Consider the following 20,448-nt stretch of genomic DNA (forward strand, 5'->3'; position numbering starts at 1 on the left):
GGATTCCAAGTGGTCCAGCGGTGTGTAGCCCCGCCGAGTGGATCGAAATTATGTTCGCCAGGGGATAGCCCGCGAACGAGGCGAGCACACGGCGAGAGAGCGAGAGCGAGCGAGCGATCGAACGCGTAGGAGCGCCGCGACGGCGATGGCAACGCGCGTCGCCGAGTGAGCTTGGCTCCCCCGACCGGCCAAGAGGATGCCACGGAGACAGGCTCGCTGCCGAATCGTACCGGGGCGACGCCGCGTCAGTTGGATCTAGAGAAGAAACGTTTTCCCCGAGGTCCGATCGAGCGAGAGAAGGAGATTATACCCGCGCCTTCGGCCCGCGAGACAAATAGACCGAGGCGTGAAAATAGAAGGTGGGCAGCCCGACGGGAAAAGAGGAGATCGTCGAGAGCGAGAGGGTAAAACGAAGAGGATCGCCGCGCGCGCGGTGTGGTCTTTTGGTTTCCGGAGTCCCTCTCCGTGGCTGTTTTTACGCGTGCGGCCGCGGATCGATAGTTTGCCCCGCAAGCTCGTGCCGGACGGGAGCCGCGAGTTACGACGGCGAGTTACGCTACGTGGAGGACGACGCGCGCGGTCCTCTCGCGTTCGACGACACCCCCGAGCCGCGAGTAACGAGGCCCGTGGGAGACGAGCGGAGGCAAGGAGTTTCCGAAGGGGCCTAGAGCTGCGCTGGTGCCGGGTAATACCGTGACGCCTTCGTTGGCCGTCAACGGCGATCGAAAGCCCCGCGGTGATTTATGGGGGATTACAGCGCGACGAGCCTCTTCTCGAGTACCCTGACCAGCCCGAAACCTAGCGCGACCACGAGAAACGGCAGCAACAGCAACTCCAGCGCCGTAACGACATCCACGATGCAAGACGATCTGCTGATCGAGAAGCAAGCCGCCGGCAAGCCCGCGCCGCTCTCGCCGAGCGGCGCCCTCGACACCGTGGCCGGGCAGGACAAGTCCAAGGACGTGATCGAGGCGGAGAGCATCGCCATCACCCCGACGACGCCCTCGTCGACGGATAAGGACATGACGTGCGGCACGACCTCGGCCCTGCAGGGCTTCGCCGATCCCGGTGGCCGCGTGCCCAGCCTGTGGTCCGCGCCGGACGACGGCGGCCTGCACACCGCGCTACCGGTCAACGGCTCGATCGCCGCCTTTCAGAACTTCCCGACCGGCGGGCCCGCGGGCCTGTTCGCCAGCAGCGGCGCCGCCGCCGCGGTTTCGTCCGGCACACGACGAGCCATCACGGCCAGCCATAACTTCCCGCAGCAGCAACAGCAGCAGCAGCAACAGCAGCAGCAGCAGCACGGTAACGCGGGTGCGCCCACCGGCACCAGACACGGCGGTCTGCAGGTGTCGTCCGCGCAGCAGCAGCAACAGCAGCAGCAGCAGCAACAGCAACAGCAGCAGCACCAGCAGCAGCAGCAGCAACAACCACCGCCGACGTCCCACCCGAGCGTCTATCTGCCCGGCAAAGGATACGCGGCGTGGTCGGGTGGACCGCAGGCCCCGCAGCAATGGGGCGCGGGCCCGCAAGCGGCAGCCGCCGCGGTCGCCAGCCCGGGCCTATCTCCCTGGAACCGCGGCAGATCCGTGCCGAATCTGCCGCCGCTGCACTCGTCCCTGCACGCCGCCGCGGCGGTCGCGGCCGCGGCCGGCCTGCAGGGCCGCAAGCCGAGTCCGACGTTCCCGGGCCACCCGGGCCCGGCGGCGGCGGCGCATCCCTCCTGCATCAGCCCGGTCAAGTTCCGTCGGAGCACCTCGTACCCCGGCAAGGGCAACATATACCCGCCCCAACCAGCGCCGACCTTCGAGGTGACCGCCGCCGAGGAGAGGGACCTGCTGCAGCTGCCGCCGTTTCAGCAGGTGAGTGTCTTCTCGCTTCTTCGCTCCTGCAGCTCCGCGCCGAGTTTCCGGAGCTGCGAGCTCGCGCGCGCGCGCGCGGTCGACTATACGTCGATTTAACCCACTTTTCCACCAACTTTCGGAAATTAATGCGGGAGTTGGGATTTAATTTTATTTGCGGGGTGTCTGATTTTTGCAACTTTAAAATTAATCCGCTCGAGCCCGCGAGCGCGAGCGAGTTGGAACTTTGCCGCGCCGAACGCTTCGATTTATTTATCCCGGGAGTGAATCACTTCGTTAGAATGAAGCTCTCTTTTGTAAAGACGAATAATCCCTTCTCTCCCTGATCAAGTGCCCAGACTCTCCGAAGGAGATCTTTAACTAACCGATTTTCCCTCGTCCACGTGAAAAATCAATCACCTCCGGCCGGTTAACGGGCAAGTTAAAACCAGCCGCGCGCTCGCGTTATCGTTATCGGGTAAATTAGCGGAGTCGCTTCCGTATAAAAATATCGCGTTATTAGCAACGTGCCGATCACCCAGCTGTCGCAGCCAGGCTAGATCGCGTGTTCTCTTCTCCGCACGGCTATTCGCGTCGACTGGTTGCACAGATCACGGGTAAAAGGAGGGGACTCGGGGCGACTCGCCGTTTGTTGTTTTACTCGACTCGCGGGCACCGATGGCACGGACTCGTTGCCTCGACTTTTTTTTTTTTACAGCCGAGTGGCATCGCGTCTATCGATCGCGGGCCGGGGCAGGTAGTATAGCCAAGGGTACTCGCTTGTAAAACTGCGCCGGCGATCGTGCGGTCCCGCAGGCCGTCGTGGAAGGCTCCGCGCTGCGCTCCGACTTCCGCAGTTTCGCGTTCTTTCGGTTACGCCACGAGTGCCGCGCCGCGCCGCGCGCGTTACTCGTGCCACTTCAAGTTATGCAACTGCTCCCCGAGAATGCGTGTGTGAGGGAGAGAGAGAGAGGCTTGATGCATTTAAATTTAGCCGGCACAACTGCTGTTTCGGTAGTCGCGCGGCCGCGCGGCATGGTGTCGTTTTTAACGGCGCGATAATAGGCTTGTTTTCTGCTCCAGCACTGGTGAACCACCCATGGAGAAATGAAAAGTCAAGGTGACGTCAATTTGATGTCATATTGACCGAAATATGACGTAAATCTGGTCAATATGACATGGAATTGATGTCATCGTGACTTATCATTTTCCTTGGGCAGTGCAGTAAGCTAGAATCGGGAAAGAATGCACTTGTCCCACTCCAATTTATCGCACTAGCTGACCAGTGTAGGAACAGGCAGCAAACCTGACGTTCGCGCCGGACCTAGGACTCGTCGTAAACGCCGAGTTGTCCGTCCACGCGACGACTTTTTACGCGGGGGAATCCGGGTTATCTCTCGCCGCTTCGCATATCTGCCCGCGCGATAACGATACCTCGCGTATCGCGAGGCGCTGGGGAAGCGCGCAGGTTGAAGTATATCGAAAGTGTTCCGGGAGCCTTTCGCCTTTCCGCCGTAATCTCCGTAGCGAGCTGCGCCCCGCACATGTGCCGTCGCTGAACAGCGGCGCGAATGTGTGTACAGATATATATAGAAATAGAAAAGGAATAGATAATGGAATGAATGGCGCGAACGGGGCGAAAATACGGGTCAGCGTTTTCCTCGATTACATATTTTTCCGCACCTTCGCTCCATTTCCACGTCCCGGCGTATACAATGACGTTATATCAGATTTAACACGATATTGATCTTAAAGCCCGGCATTATATACGTATATTTTTTTTGCGGTGCAGTTAGCAAATGAATAAATAATCTCATTTATATTATCCCGGTTTTGCGCGACTCTGTAGCTTAATTTAAGTAAATTTAATGCGGGATCACCGCGTAATACTGTTGATATTATACTCTTATTGGATAAAATCCATTTATATTATCATTATCACTTTTATTTATTGCGCCCTTTGTGACAAATCTCTTCGCGTTCCATTCGGGGCATTAATAATTTTCCGTGATAATTTTATGAATAGCGAAAATGACGGTTGGCTAAAGAGAGCTGAAATCAGTTTACGAGGTATCTTTATTAAATTATTTAAAAATTATCTCCCTCCCTTTGCGGATTGCGCATTCACTAAATAAGCAGGTGTCCACTTCATGGGGTATGGTTTCATATTTTTCCGTGGCACTTTGGCCAAAATGTCTATTCGCCGTAATCGTCAGATTGCAAAATAAAATCGAGGGGGAAGCCGCCGAGGGCATTGTGGTGTGCAGATTTGCATTACTGGGCATTACTAGGCATTGCTAGGAATTGTTTGGGCATTAGGCCTTGCTGGGGCATTACAGAGATAAAATTAGATAATAAGATAAAGTAATGCCCACTGGACATTAGTGGGCATCGGTGTACAAGGTTTTGATCAGGCGGTTTCCCCCTCGGAAACAATACACTGGGCCTAAATAATAGACGCATGTGGGCGGGGGGGAAGAATATTCTTATTCAAAAGCACATGGCCGTCACCCCCTAAGACGTTATTTCGGGATAAGCACGTTTTCCACGGTAGATAAGAGTTATCGAGGTTGCCATTAATAATCGATTTCGCTCATTTTTTTGTTATCTATCTGCGCTATCTCAAACTACTACGCTGATACTTATTTTGTCGTTCAAGTCTGACCCAATTCCTTTCCGACGTGGTAACTCCGGCGGTGTCTAGCAGAAGTTTAAGCTCAGCTATTTTAGCCACCACTCGAAAATAGATCTGCATACTATCCGAGAGAAATGGCGGGTGTCGTCATGCTGTCGTTCAGCTATCATCTCCGCGCGTACCTTGTCTCAACATTTATATATTTATACACGCGGCACACCGCGTCTTCTTAATCATGCCAAATAACAGTGCCCATTGTGTGGAATCGCGAAAAAAATCCCCCCCCTCCCCGACTACGATATTCAAAGACGCGCCCCTATCCACGCGATATCTAATAATAAAATAACGTCGATATAATATCGCGCTATAAATACGTCAAGAAGTGTAGCGTGGACTTTTTAACTAAAGAAATCTCGAGATGCTGATAAAGTGTCTTAAAAATACCTCGTATATCTTACATTTAATATCTTCGTGAGCGCCAATCAATCGGACCGAGCAGATTTAATTAAAGGCGGCTTCTGCAAATTTTTTTTTACCATTCTACTTTTATTCCGTATTATTTTCTCCACGTTATTAGTCTATATATTATTAATGTTATTATTATTGTTCTATATTTATTATTTCGCGTTGACTAACCAAGCGATTGTCTCGACACTTTCTTTTTTTTCTTTCTTGGCCGATACACAAAAATCCGACGTTTCGTCAGATTTATATCGGTCGCATCACACGACTACGTTCCAAGGAACGAACAGGTGAGCGCCGCGTGCAGTGCAAGACGTCGATATCAGCAGCCTTAACGTCGTTGATTCGACCGTACGTCGCCGAGAACAATTAGCTCGTACACAAACAAGTCGTCAACATAATTCGCACACCGATTCAATTAAATACTACCTCTAGTAGAAATTGCGGTACATAATCCGTGCTCCTCGGCGGAGTTTTTTCTAAAATTTACAAATTGCCGTCTCTTATAAAGTGTGATGTGTCCTGTCAAATTTTTAGAAGGCGCTGCAAAACTTGACGAAAATATTACGCAAGGGCGTGCGTGAAATTTTTATTTAAACTGTATATCTCTCCTCTAAAAAGTTCATTTTTATTTTTTTTTTACTTTGAATATCTCGAAAAGGAAAATACAGTTTTTGGCGTTCGCTCGATTTTCGTGAAATGGTATCCCCCTTATTGTTACAGACAAACCGACATTATTCGAAACACGGTTATAATGATCGATGCTAACGTATAAAACGGTATAATATACGTCGATCGTAGCCGATAATAATAAATATTAATGGAAGGAAATACGGGAAGAAGAAAAAAAAACACCACCGTCGTTCTTTCGTCGACTTTCCGATTTTCCGCCGCGATTTCCCCGATTCGCTTTGACAATGCGACTGTGTTCGCGCGGTCGATGAATAATACACGGGCGCAAGTGTGTCGCGGATTAGAAGTCGCGCGCGCACGCGCCCAGGTAATGCGGCAAAAGCGTCTAACAGAGCGAAGAAATGCCCGAGCTCGAAGTCCGATAACTCATTGCTCGTCATTCACCTTGAGAGGGGAATCGGGGCACGTGCAGTAGGTCGCCCGGCCGATATGCCGAGGGGACCAATCGCCAGTGGATACCGATCGCGCGTGTATGTGTGTGTGCGCGCGCCCACCCGCCCACACACGATCGCGGCTCTTCGTCCGTGTCGGTGATCGCGTCGAGAAAGAAAAAAAAAAAGATAGAAAAATCGTAACGTAGTGGATACGCGTAGAGAGATAACGATTACTGCGCTGTCGCAGTCGCTGTTTTCCTCGTGCGGCGAGCACGAAAACGCCATTACGAAACGCATAATTCGCCGTCAAAAAGAATGGTCGAAACGCGAGGCGCTCCCAACGGAGCTGGCCCGGGCGGGCTCTCTCTCTCTCGCGTTTTGCCGGGGGTCCCACGTAACGTTGGTATTTATTTGTCGTATTTTATCGTTACAGCCGAACTAACTAGCCCGATAACGCCTATGAAACGTGTCACGTGGACGAGGCAGAGTCGCCGATCGTTAGAAAAAGGGAAAGAGGCGGCTCGCAATATGTCGCGCGAAGGTCGCCCTCGCCCCGGGGTCGAAATTGATCTCCGATAGATCGAAGGTGCGAGGCTAATTTTACCTCCACGTGCACCGCGGTTAGAAGAAACACGAAAAGACTTTCTTGGGGAAAACTTTTTATCCGTACACGGCAGGCCAGTTTCAAAGTCTTTCGTGTGCATTCTGCCGAATGAATTTAAAGAACCCCGCGCACACCGATCGTCATTAAACTTCCCGCGGTTTTCTTTTTGTCGGCGGATCCTTTGATCGGGTCGGAGGGATTTTTTCTCCCGTCGGAAATATCGAAGTTAATACCTATTTCGGAATTTGATCTTCGAGTCGAGGCGAAAATTATGATAAAAAAAATTACAAACTCGCAGGCACATCGGGTTTAACATATTTACTTTGTTCGAACGGTCTTGCACGAACGCATTATTATCAGAGGAAAGTCCCCTGTTATGGGACAGAGGGGTTTCTGTTAAATTACCAAGCATCTATTGGTTCCACCATGAATTTATTGCTCTTGAAGTCAAATCTGTTTAGTGGAAAATTCACTGTTAGAGAGATCGTATGACCATCGCGAAAAGAAGACTTGCGATTAAATTTGTACGTTGAAAACCTGCTGTCTCGCGTTAGAAGCCTATCCCATAACAGGGGACTTCCCTCTACAGTCTGACACTTATAAAAATAGCTATGAACGTATTCGAAACAAACGTTAAAGAGTCGTGGAAGAAAATGCAACGTAAATGCAATCTAATTTTCAGCGGGAAATCATCGTATAGTCGTTTTTATTGTGCCATAACTTTTCTGTCCTACCTTTGTGTGTGACCTTAATCTAATGCTTTTACATATCGTGTTCTCAACACGGGCACTGTCGCCAAATGATAAGCCTCGTCGTATTATTTTAACGAGCACTGTTCGAAGCCTGTTCCATTTTTTTTTCTTTTTGCAGATTAACATTTCACACGCATTGTACTTAATAAGTTAATTATTCTTGGCGGGGACTAAATGTGACAGAGAACAATCCTTTAATGAATATCCTCCGGCGAAATAAATTATTCGTCATGGACGTGAATTTTTCTTACGAAGGTGAAATCGCGTGTTCGCATAACCGAAATATTAAACCGACATGCTTCGCGTGACTCTCAGCGCAACTTGGAAAAAAAAAGCGACTGTGGTATGCATAGCATGTCGGTTGGAAGTGTTAATTGCGTTGCGCTCTCTGACAACACAATGCAAATTTGTCCTTGAAATAAGCACTAACCGAGGGTGAGACACACAAGCTGTCCCTATACGGTGGCTGAAGCAGGCAGGGACTTAACTCGTTCGTCCGATACTTGGACACTAATGGGGACATTGGTAATTTATAAATAGTTTTCGAATTGATAATTCGAGAAATCCGATAGCAGCGTACAATTCATGTCGGCTGAATATTGTTAGAGAAAATCCTCCATTTACTTTGCGAAGATTAAGTTCCTCAGATAATATAATAATAATAGCAACGCCTTGTCCAGCTTACAGTCTCGTGTAAGCAAATTACCAGGCTAATAATATGTTTGCTTACACATCTGTTTCCTGGATCTCCTATCCGTTCAAATTCTAGCTGAGGGTGAGACAATATTGTTCGCAGTAAATTCTTTACAGTTCGTTTCTAGAAAGGATGCTCCTTTAGCATTGTTGTTAAATTGATTGTCAATTTAATTAGTTATATTAGTTCGACGTCAGCTCTAGACTGTGTTTCAAGACCGAAAGTTGTCGGCGCGCAGTTTGCCATGATAAAATGTACGCAAAAATAGTATCAGGTACTAAGATAATAGAAGGCGTTGCTATCATTTGTACAATTTACATAGAACGGTCAAGTTTCACTTATCGAAATACTTCTATCCGTTTTCTGCTGGGAAACAGATCACACTTACGACAAATAATACTAAGCTAAGTGCGATTCAACTGGATATCCCGAAAAATGCAATTCTACGTGTATCCGTGCGATAATTCGCTCAATTCTCTCGGCCGCTAAATCAAACGTCGGGAGAGGCAAGGACGGGAAGTTTTGGAGAAGGAAATTTTTCGAGCGTGCCGTTCCATTATGCCGTCTAGATGTTAACCTAATTTAACCACCGTCCTATTTGAATTCCGGACTGCGCCGGTGCGAAGTGACCCAGTGCGGGGGTTTATAGGTTACTCCGGTTCCCTGCGATATAGATTTTTCGCGCGGGGTGCGTCCTACCGCGTGCAGTTCCACGAGAACCTCCATGTTTCGCCCGTGCATTTTCTTAAGCGAGACGTATATACGCGCTTCGTGACGTAAGAAATGCACGATCGCATTAACAATTAGTCTCGCCGCTCGTCGTCGGGAAACGCGTGCGAATAAACGGCTGAACGAAATGTCTATAACGATTTAATGCAGTTATCATATCTCCGTGAAAATCACCCGTTTCTATGCGTTCAAGTAGAGAAGGTAAACTGGTAGCTTGCAAAATTTGCAGAACCGGCGATGGCGGTATCGCTATAAATCCAGCAATACATGGGGCCATCAAACTAATTCGCGTGAATTTAAAAGTCTAGAAATAATTTAGTTCTTTGTCGTAAAGCCGTAAGCGAGGGGGAAACCGCTGAGGGCATTGTGGTGTACGGATTTGCGGCATTACTGGGCATTACTAGGCATTGCTAGGCATTTTTTGGGCATCAGTTTGGGCATCATCTAAAATAAGACAAAATAAGATAAAGTAAAGCCCGCTGGGCATTAGTGGGCATTGGTGTACAAGATTTTGGTCAGCGGTTTCCCCCTCGGCCGTGAGGATTTAGGGCCTGAGCAGAATGACTGTTTTGTACTCTCAAGACAATGTTTTATGTTTTAAAACTTCGTCTTAAACCTACAATGTGCTATTTGCGTCTAGAAACATTCTATTTTGTAGCCAATAAATATGTTAAATGTGTGCAAGTTGATCAATTGCACATTATGCATCGTCCCAGATAGCACACATAGTTCTATGAATATTCTTCTCGAGTGCAAATATTCTTAATTTCAGAATATTCCAATCGAATATTGTATAAATATATATAGATTATTACAATTAGAAATCGTATATTCATAACGAAGGAGAACGTTTTTAGAATATTCATCGAGTTTATGTATTGCGCATTGTTAATTGTGTAATACATTTATCTGAAAGGCAGTGAAACCTGTGATCACACCGTACATAACCGACACGCTACATTCGGTAGACTATCCTATTCACATTCGAAAAAGATTTATAGTAGTGCCAGTCGAATGTTCTACGAACATAAGAGAAATATATAAGAATGACCTATGGAATATTCCAAATATTCTTGAGGAACATTCTTAAAATGTTCATAGAAGTGTCTTGTGTTATTTGATATTATCGTGCGTTGTCGACAAACTTTCTAAGCGTTTTCATTTGCTTGTATAAAACAGAATGTTTCTAGACCCAAAGATCCAAGATAGCTATTCTGCTCAGGCTCTTAGTTCCCGATATAAAGCCACTCAAAACGCGAGGGTTGGGAAAAAGAAAGTTAACAACCCATTTTGGGGCCCACAATTAGTAATCGAATTATTTGGATTGTTCGTAACTTTAATCTTTTACGAATTTTACCGCGTAACTAAAAATCGCAATTAGCTAATTCTATCTCTATCCAAGATTTTAAAGTAATACTACTAATTGTGGGCCCCAAAATGGGTTGCTAACTGTCTTTTTTTCCCCGGAGTAGCAGCGCGTGGGGGTAAAAAATCGGAGAACAGGCTCGATCGTGCGCGTGATTGCCTCTTAAATATCCCGTGATATTCGCCTCGATGTTGGATTGAATTTAGCGGCGATTGTCTTGTATAGACAGATTATTGCACACGCATATTTCACCGGGGGCCGCCCGTGCCTTATGTAATGAAATGCGGCTAACCGCTTGCACAGACACGGTGACCACCCAGTATCGAGCGCGGGGAATTACGACGGCTGTTTACCCAGGTCTTCCAGTTACATCCTGACGTTTAGCTCGATTATTCGTTCGATATGTGTTACGTAATCTCGTTGGTCCGATCCGTTTACCACGAAGGTACGCGAGTCAGGTGCGCTGGCATTTGCTGCGAGCATGATTTTTTGATAGCACGGAGCAACCAAGATAGCATCGGCCTGTCGCGATATGACGTTGTCCGCGATCGCACTCGCAAATCCGAGCATACGCGCGAGAAAATCTTACGTTACTTATTATACTTACGAAACATTTCGAGGGATTTTTTTCTGGCAGCGTCAAGATGACATTGTAATACAAGTCCTGGTAGAAATGTCATTTTCTGAGCAGTTACTAGACAGTTGTATTAACTTTTGTCTGGTAACTGAAAAGTAAAGCTACTTGAAACCCCAATCAAGATGTAACGCTTTCCTTACAGTTACTGCACATAAAAGATGCGCAAAATCTGAACCCAATTTAACTGAACAAGAACAAAACAATAAGTATTTTAGTAAATAATAGTCTATTAATGCTAAACACTAATTGGGCAAATGTCTAAGCAAACTGCAGATATTTTTACCAGGAAAACTGCTTTAACACTAGCAAATAAAACTCTATCAAGTTCTTGTCCATTTTCTATGCAGTATTGTTCGAACTAATGAGAATGCAGTAATACTAGACAGTAACTGGAAGGCTGTCTAGAGAAACTGCATACAGTTCTTCCAGGGAGTTTGCGTGATATTTAAATTGAAAAAATATATAGGAGGCCGCGAAAAGATGCCTTAATCTTTCGAAAGAGCTTCAGGAATCTTTTAGAGGAATCCTTTCAAGCCTCGTCGTTTGAATTGTGTTCCGAAGTCAACATCTTTCGTTAACATCTTTCTGCTAATTTCTATTCCATTCCCAGAATGCTAAACTAAGAGTCATTTGCTCAGACAATTGAAGTTCATCAAGCTATGTCAACGACCCGTCATTTCCTTTTAGTTTACGTGAAAAGGAGGGAACAACTTTAACTCCGTTGTTATGCACGTGCTTTAGCCAACGAACTGAGTCGCACGGCAAGAGATAACAGCACAAATTCTTCACGTTCTCACTATCTCTTCACCGGCATATCTTCAATTGTGAAACAAGAGTCTTACGGACGTTTGCCTCCCGTTTACACATAAACTGTGCACTAATAGGAAAAGTCCTGCGATAGGGGGTCGAACGATCCGGCAAAGAGAGAGAGAGAGAGAGTTACCATTCCGGGCTATAGTCATTGTCGTATACTCTAAATATTCCAGCCGTGCATTAGGCAATGAGCCTAACCTGGCAAAACTGGCAGAACTATTGTCCGCGGCGAGAGCCGATAGCACAACGGGCACCCGCCACATTCTCCACCCTTTGGCCGCCATCGCGGCACGCCGATGTTGCCCGCCTCTGTGTGTGTTCCTCCGCGCCACCCCCTCCCTTACCCGCGAGCTCCGCTCCATGGAGGTGACCTACTTTGCGCTAGCCGGCTGGAACCGTCGCTTCCGCACACGCCTCGGGATTCAGGTTATACTGCACCCTCCCCCGCGTGCCATCCGCACCCTCCGCTCGCGTTTGCGGGGAGGACTTCGCACGCCGCGTAATCGGATCGGATAACGGGTGACGCGATTACTGTCGCGAAGCGAGAGCGGGCTACGTCCGCGGTGGACCGGATTTTTCATCGACGCGCTTGACTTCTGGGCCCCGAAAGTCGCGCGAGGGTTGCCCTGGTATCTCTGCCTTATCGGCCGATCCCCTCGTACGCCCCAGTGAACGCAATTAATACAAGTAGCAACAATCAACTTCCCGTCGCGACGCGACCCCCGTTGAAATTACAGCTGGATTAGTGAAACGACTCCCGTGCTGCGCGCACGTGGGACATGCGCGGCGTAATAAAGTAACTACCGCATTCCGGTATCAAGCGCCTGCAGATACGCGAGTAAGCCGGCCCGGAGGTAAAACACAATCGCGCAGCGCAACGTACGCGAACAAAGCTTCGCAGCCTGAATTCTTCCGTCCTTCCCCGCCCTCCCCCGCGCGATGTAATACATTCTCTCTTTCGCGTTGTTATTTCTACCCCCTCAGCCCGCTCGCCACGCCGGCCACCCCTTCGCAGGGAGGACGGTGTCGACATAATAATTACTCGTCGCGTTCGGCTCCTACGAATAATGGATATTCCGACTGTGACAATGAGGACGCGACCGCCCGCCCTTCCCCGCGGCCCAAACGCGGGACTCGCGCGCGTGTAAATGCATGTAAAATAACGCGGACGAGCGAGGGTGGAATATAAACACGTCGTCGTCGGACCGAAAGAAAGGGGGACTGCACAAAAGGTGGCGAAGATGGTCTCGATGGGACGGGTTGCTTTCGCGTCTAGACTTAAAAAGCGGGCGCACGACGAAAAACGCGGAATTTGAGGGCGCCTGCACGTATACCTGTGTATACGTACCACCCACCCCGCCTCACGCGTTTCTCCCCTTCTGGCTCGCCGCCCTCGAGTCCCTCCCGGCCTTTATTTGCCCTCCTGAAATTAACCGTCGTCCGACTTACTTCCGGACGTTACTTTCCCACATCCCCCTTCGCGCAAATCGCCTTATAGATTTATTTATCGCGTAATTAATCGCGTGTTTATCTAGGGTTGGTAAGAACCTAATACGCCCTAAGTGTACCCTAACGAACATTTGATGGCTCATCCGGCCCCTCCGCCTTCCGTGCGTTTCGTGCGTGGATATCATTTCGACGCGCCGCTTTATTTGCTAATGTAGCTACCAAATTTCCGTAAAAAGTGGCCGCAAGGAAACGTAGTTTCACTGCGCAAACGGTGTTCAAGTTTTCCACGACACACGGTGGAGAGTCCGCGTGTCCCGAGACACACGAGGATCGCCCTCGCCCTACGCCGTTTCCAAGACGGTCCCCTCCGCCGTACGCGAGACGTGCGCCTGCGAAAGATATCGAATGATATCTGTGTTAAAAGGACGCGGGCGACAAAAGTTCCCCCGCTTCTCGGGCGAGCGTAACGTAAAGCCGGGAATGTCGCACCGGTCGTGCGGACATTACGTCACGCCGCCTCGCTCTCGCGCGGAGACTGCGCAAAACGGATGGACACGCGGTGTGTGTGTCAGCCCCTAGAAAATTTACGTGCGTTTACACCCGTGTTCCCGGACCACTCCTGGATTACATTCAGCACCTCTGCTCCGCTCGCTATAATTCAATCCCGGCCAGGTCGGGACGTGTCCATGACAGGCCACGGGTCATTCGCAAACGTGGGGTCAGCAGAGAGGAACGACAGTATTAGCGCGCGCGCGCGCACACACATATACATATATATATGGGGGTTGCGAGCGGGGAGGAGGTGTCGTAGCTTTTTACGAGCCACCAAGTTCGGAACTGGGCCAACCGCGACCGCGCGTGCCTCGCAACCATGGTGGCGCGCGGGGTTCTGGGTCGAACGAAATTCTCGTAACTGATACACGGGAGAAGAGCCGCATGGGGTGTGCGTACCGCGTGTCCCCGGCCGATCGAAGAGGACGGTCGTGGATCGTCCGGCTGCGTTCGGATGCCAGCGCGAACTCGCACGTCGACTCGCAGTCGGCGGCGGGGTACGAGATATAGATACGCGCCTCTCGCGCGGATGGGATAACGAATCGCCGGCGGGGTACTTCCGAGGATACATCTCCGTGATGTACAGCCCGTCGTGGCGCGGGCACCAGCGTTTCCCGACGTGTACATACGATGCTGCGGTGTTTTCCTCGCGTCTCCTTCCGGATCACCCAGTTCCACGGCAGTCTTCCTACCCCCCCTTCCCGTCCCGACCCGCATACCCACCTACTCCCCTCCGACACAGTGGGGGGAAAATTTGCGCAGTGTCCTCCTACCGGAGGGGTGGTCGCCGAGATAGCGGCGGTAGTCACGGTCAAGACGATATTGGGGATCGTCAATAAACAGCCGCGCGAACGACTTCACAGGCGATCCCTAACGACCGACGCGAATGGAAATTACGGGCGCGGGGAGTACTATAGCCGAGCTAAGACCGAATAGGGCACGGTGAACGGAATTGGCGGGAGAGAGGAACCGCGAGAGGGTTAACGGAGAGAGGGGATGCACAACGAGAGATCGGGGACGACGAGTAGGGGTGGTACCGGGACGGAGCCTGCACGGAGGTTGCTGTCGACGCCCTGCCGTTGCTTCCTGGTTTCCCTATATTGATTTTCCACCGCGCGCGTGAGCTAGAGAGAGACGGAATGGAGCCGAGAAACGTTTCCCCTCTATGTGCATGTGGGTGGGTGTGTGTGTGTTCGCGCGTGAGTCCAGTGCTTGTGGGTGCGTGGGTGCGCGCGTGCGCCCGTGTGCGTGCACGCGCGCGCGCGCGGAACAGCCCGGGAGAGGGAAGCGGATTGGTACCCAGGTGGGGTCCGGAGGGCCCGCGTGCACGAGGAAGGAAGAGACACCAGGACCAGGGGGTTACACGGGCGGCGCGAAGGGGGCGCGTTCGAGGAGAAGGTGGGGCCACCTTTTGCACCTCCACTGGCCATGCCGGCGTGGAAAGATGGGCACGATTATTCGACATCAGGGGGTCCACCCCTTTCGCTCCTCTCCGCTCCATTCGTACAATATATACCTGGGTACATCCGTCTCTCCCTTCTACCCCCTCCGCTATCCTCCCTCCCCCCGCGTTTGACCAAATAAGTGTCACGGCCGTTTCCTTCCAGGACGACGGCGAAGGCCGCGCTTCGCTCGCGTCGGCGTAAATTTCAATATTGGTCCAGGATGGCCGAGACGCGTGAGTATCATCACACGTTGTGAGAAATTTATTTATACATCGCGTATCGGGTAAAGAGTTGCATAAATTAAATTTACAATTTATTGAGTACACGAATTTTTACTAGCAAGTGTACTTGGTACTCGTACGTTTTGCTAGTAAAATGTACGGCAACATTTCGAAAAGCTCTCATAAAGTTTCTCCAACATGCCGTGTTGTCCCGCGATTACATTTTCAGAGTAAATTTTAAAAGGAACTTCTCTCCGTGCAGCGCTAATGCGCAATGAGATATTGTTTATACACATTATTCTAGTGTTTAAGTATACTTCGGGAACAAAAGCTCTGCGACAAGTTTCAAGTCGGTCTTTTCTTAGATCTTTCAAATATTGCGCTATCGAAACTTCGCATATGTATTGTCCAGCTTGACGCATAGGTCATGGATTGTTCATAGATGTTTTCTAAGGGCAGACAGGGTAAAAATATGGAACATTTATAGCTGCCATAGACGTTCCAAGACATTTCCGTCCACTCGGCGATGCTCCAAGGGGGAGCATTTATTTGCGCGAATAGACATTTCTCCCGCACCGTGCCATCGCCCGTTATTTTTCGTTACATCGGCCGTTCTTCTCAATTGGTCACCTTCAAAGGTTCTCGGTTCTCCTCCGTTATCATGTCCTACCCATTTCTTTCCCCCATAACTCCTTGTCTGCTTCCTTTACGAGACACTACATGCACGGGAAGAAATCAGGGCAAAGAAATCATTACAAAAGGAAGACGTACTCGCGCGGATTACTCTTGATAAATTCGAGGAAGCACGGAAAAAAAACGCTTTACGCTACATCTTAATACATTCGCTCAAGCTAAACTAGGTAAATAAGGGTGTATTTGGTCCCTTCCTTTTACACGTAATATCCCTGCTACTGTCATCTCGCGTAATCATCGTTCGAAGTAATTTATAAATACATAAAATATAATACAACTTATAATCGTTCACTGTTTAGTGTTCGTAGGAAATTGTTGTAGCTTTAACCCTTTGCACTCCGAATTATATTTCATCTTTTTTCATCTATTGGTTTGGACTTGAAAAAAATGTCGAGTGAGACTCGACAAAGAAGCTCCTGAGATAAAAACTGACGTCGAGTCACACTCGACATAGGAGTGCAAAGGGCTAGACGTGCAATTAAATTGGCAAATCTCTGCATAATGACGCGTAAATCGACCGAGATTTACGGACGATGCTGGATATGACGTATCGACCTGATTGCGAAGATTAATTTTTCGGGGGCCGACCTTTTTATCGAACCTTCCGCGCGTGGAAGTCGACAATTCCGTCGGGTCCGAAATAAAAAAAAGAGCCGCGTCGGCCTTATCAGACTTTCGTGAGGAACACGGCGTTTCGGCCGCGCGATAGCCGAAAATAAAGGGAAGGAAGCGGATGTGCATTAAGGGTGTGGCGCCGACGGCGGGGATAGACTTTTGAATACATCCGCGCTTTAACTGCACTCCCCGATTCGTTACAAGTGGCCTATTACGGGCCTTTCTCTAGCCCGTCCTTTATCCCTGCACTTTCTTTCCTGCCGCTCGCCGGGTGGCAGGGCGCTTCTTTCTTATACTTCCACCCACCGCCGGGAACGTTACTTCTCTTATCGTTTTTCAAGTTCTCCCGCTTCACTTGTCCTCCTCCCCGGGAGCGCCGCTGGTTTACGCGGTGTTCCATCCAGTACATTCGCTCACCGCATAGGAAAGCTTTTTCCTAACCAGAAGTAAGCACCTTATCTCTTGAAATGGCTCGCGGCGGAAATTGAAAAATCCAAAATTCATGGAGCTTTATGCGCGCGACTTTTTGTATATTATAGCGAGAACGCCCGGCGGCCCTTGTCTCGCGCGAGACAATCGTCGTAATGGGGACCCGCCAAGTATCGTCGAAATTAAGTGAAGTAGGCAAACACTTCGTCGCCGATGCACTTCGAGATTCATAGACCCGAAAAGAGCCAGATTCTATTCAAATGCCGCGTATCCAGGGTACATAATTGCGAGCTGCGGTAACTCGTAACGTCGTAGTCCCTATTTATAATCGCTTAAAATTATCCCTAGTATCGATGCCTCGAAAGAAGTAGCTTTTCCTCGTAAAACATAATGCGACAATTGCGTTATAGGCGCCGTTACTAATATAAGACTCATGGTGCCTCCTCGATATTTTCCAGGATCGCATGACGGCTAATGGAAACTCCCCGTTAGACAACATGAGGACTTTGGAACACTATCTGAGCGACATAATGCGAGCCGGCGCGGCGGATACCCCGGAACATCTGAAAGGTATGTCTCATATTTTCCTAAGCTGCGCGTGCAATTGAGACGACACGCAACGAGCGTGCAATATCCGCCAAGGTAGCGGAAGATTCACGCGTTAACGCCGTTAAGCCGGGAAATCCCTTCGAGTCTTGCGTCGTAATTTCGAGAGAGTTCTGCTCTCTTTCGTTTACGACGCCCGGGCATGTGTTAACAATCCCACGAAATATCTTACGAGAGCTGTTACACTCCCGCTAAAAGCTGCCACCGGTCTTATCCTTGAACCTGCGACTCGAATCTTACAACGTCGTGCCGCAATCAGTTCGATGGATTTCCAACCGCGATCGTTTAAAAAAAGAACATACTTAATAAAAAAAATACCAGCGACGATCTTAAAAAAAAACCGACGGCTAAATGTAGACTCGTTAACCATCCGATAATATTAACTTGTGAATGACGCGTTATCGTCATTATAAATGCACGTAAATATAGTTTGGGGGGGCAAATCGTATGAAAACTCACACGTGTTATTGAACTTTACGCGTTCTGAAATAGAATAGAATAGATCTCAATTGTAGATCGTCTTCAAGTAAATTCGACAGAAGACGGAAAGCGACGTAAACTTGGCCGACTGCCACAAATTTTGTATTATTGCGCGATAACGTGACAGTGGCGAAAGGGAATGCGACTCTCAATAATTTTACGGACAAATTGGGAAAGACGCATTTTATGACTCCAGTCCTTCGCCGATATCGACCATTCCAATTATACGTCGCGCAGCGATAAAATATAGCGCGGTGTCCGCTTTACGTCTTATTTCTTCATGTTGACGTAGCGCGACGTTCGTGATCACGTGTATATACATATATATACATATATATATATGTTTCGCGCATCGATCTTCAGTCGTAACGTTGCATTTAATGCACCGTTTGATTACGTCGCTTCGAGTCTACGTCTATTACGTGGAGAGTGCACTCGAGGTCGATCGCCCCGATATGAATCCGCGTAAACGCGCGATATAACGATGCCATTGAAATTGAAGAGCAATTAGCGCGCGTAGCCGAGTACGGGATCTACATGAAAATATTTCCCAGTGCCATTCAGCGTACTGCGAAATTTTAATCCTCTCGCAAATTTATTTGTGACGTTTCGCGGCGGGGCCGACCCACCCGAATATTAACAGGACGGCGATTCTGCGCGAATACGAGGGAAACACGCCTATCCATTTTAGCCGATCCGCCGCGCGAAATATTGTTGCGCCGTGGCGCGGCGGCGGCGATCTTTGCACGAACGGGGCCTCTTACGGGCAGGACCGGGGACCAATCGAACAACTAACCAACCAACCCAACCCCAGAATGATCACTCGACGCAGCGTCGGAGCACTCTGCGCCCTCCACTCGACGCGATTCTACTCACTTTACGTCGGCACGTAGAGAGACGACGCCATGCAACTATGCGGTGCGTGCGTACGGACGGACGGATGAACGGACGTACATCGCGTTGGGAGGAGTGAGAGAGCGAAGGCTGTGGAGGCAGGACGACATGCGTCTCGTCTGCGTCGCTCCTCTTCTACCCCTTTCGCTCCTCATTTTCTTTTTTGTGTCCGACCTGTCTGCCGGAAGAGAAAGAGAGAAAGAAAGGAAGAGGGAGGCAGAGAGAGAGAGAGAGAGAGCGCCGTCGAACCCTTCAGACGAGCGTTCTCGCACCCTGTAGTCAAGGGCAAGGGTGCCATCGCCGAGCGTCTACCGTGTCGGGCAGTTTCCGTACGACGAAACCGTACAACAGCCAAAGGAGGGAGAGAGAAAGAAAGAGGTAGAGAAAGGGAGGATGAGCGGAATCAGGGGTTGGACACCCCGGCGCGAAAAATCTCGAATTTTTCCCTAGCGAACTTCAAACGAGCCCGTCTACTTGATCCAAAAAGGGTCTGCCGCGAAAGTCTTGTTCGCCTCGGAGAGGCGGGCGACGGTGCAAATAGGAGAGCGCCGAGTTTAGCGGAATGTCTATAATCCGGCATCGTTGGGATTTATCGATCGCACCGCGCTTCTAGGGGAAGACAATGCGAGCGCTGAGGAGGTAGCTACCATTGACGGGTCACGAAGAGGGTAACCTGGATTAGGTGGGTGTATGATAGTCGGGTATCTGTGTTGCTCGCGGGTGCATAGTGCATTACTGAAGTTGCCGGGAGTATTCAACGGGAAATTAGGACGAGGTGATAGAGCGTTAACGTGCCCTTTTAGACTATTGTCGGAATTGTTTCTTTTTAACCCCCGAGAACGCGAATGCTTTTATAAATGGCGTGAGAGAAAGGTTGTTTGAAAAATTACGAGGTCTACAGTTCCTTGCAATTATTCTTCTCCGGTGTAACGATAATAACTCTGCTCATTATATACCGTCTTCCGAGTTGTTTTTAAATTACATCGCGCTATCGATTGGGGAGGGATTGCAGAAAGAGAGACATAACTTTAGGCACGTCCGATAGACCTCCATTGTTTCGTATAATTATCTTGAAAATTATGACATTAGTGGTCTTCGTGGCGAGGCTCTTTTGTTTTAATCCACCGCGCACCTCGACCGCAATTAAAATCTGATCCGTTGGAAAATAAAGTTAAATAACGAGGTAGTATATAAATGAAGCAGCGTCGATGGCAGCGGGGAGTGTCAACCTCTCACAAAAGAGGAAGACGTGCTGAAGGAGATGAGCGACACCTCTTAAGAGAGCAGATGACGGAAGAAGTGATTGATGAGAGGAGGATTCGTATAGAGAAACGAACTTACAAAAATATATATTATTTTTCGGAAATGTAGATCTCTCTTGAAAAAAATTCCCTCAAAAAGAAAGTCTGAAAGCTTAGAGAAGATTATTATTATGTTTATCCTTAAAACTTACAAGTATTCCTA

At 49.2% G+C, this 20,448-nt stretch overlaps 1 protein-coding gene across 1 annotated transcript; it reads left to right on the top strand.

Moving 5' to 3' along the window:
* The first annotated feature begins 225 nt into the window (after positions 1–225).
* LOC105564372 (AF4/FMR2 family member 4-like) lies at positions 226–18,116 on the top strand. The gene is made up of 2 exons (XM_012016690.1): positions 226–1,862; positions 17,463–18,116. The coding sequence occupies exons 1-2, from the start codon at positions 744–746 to the stop codon at positions 17,610–17,612; spliced, it is 1,269 nt and encodes a 422-aa protein (XP_011872080.1). The 5' UTR covers positions 226–743; the 3' UTR covers positions 17,613–18,116.
* Positions 18,117–20,448: the final 2,332 nt, after the last annotated feature.

Source organism: Vollenhovia emeryi, unplaced genomic scaffold (genome assembly GCF_000949405.1).
Source record: "Vollenhovia emeryi isolate VEMERY1.0 unplaced genomic scaffold, V.emery_V1.0 DF939166.1, whole genome shotgun sequence".
In the NCBI taxonomy this organism is placed as follows: Eukaryota; Metazoa; Arthropoda; class Insecta; order Hymenoptera; family Formicidae; genus Vollenhovia; species Vollenhovia emeryi.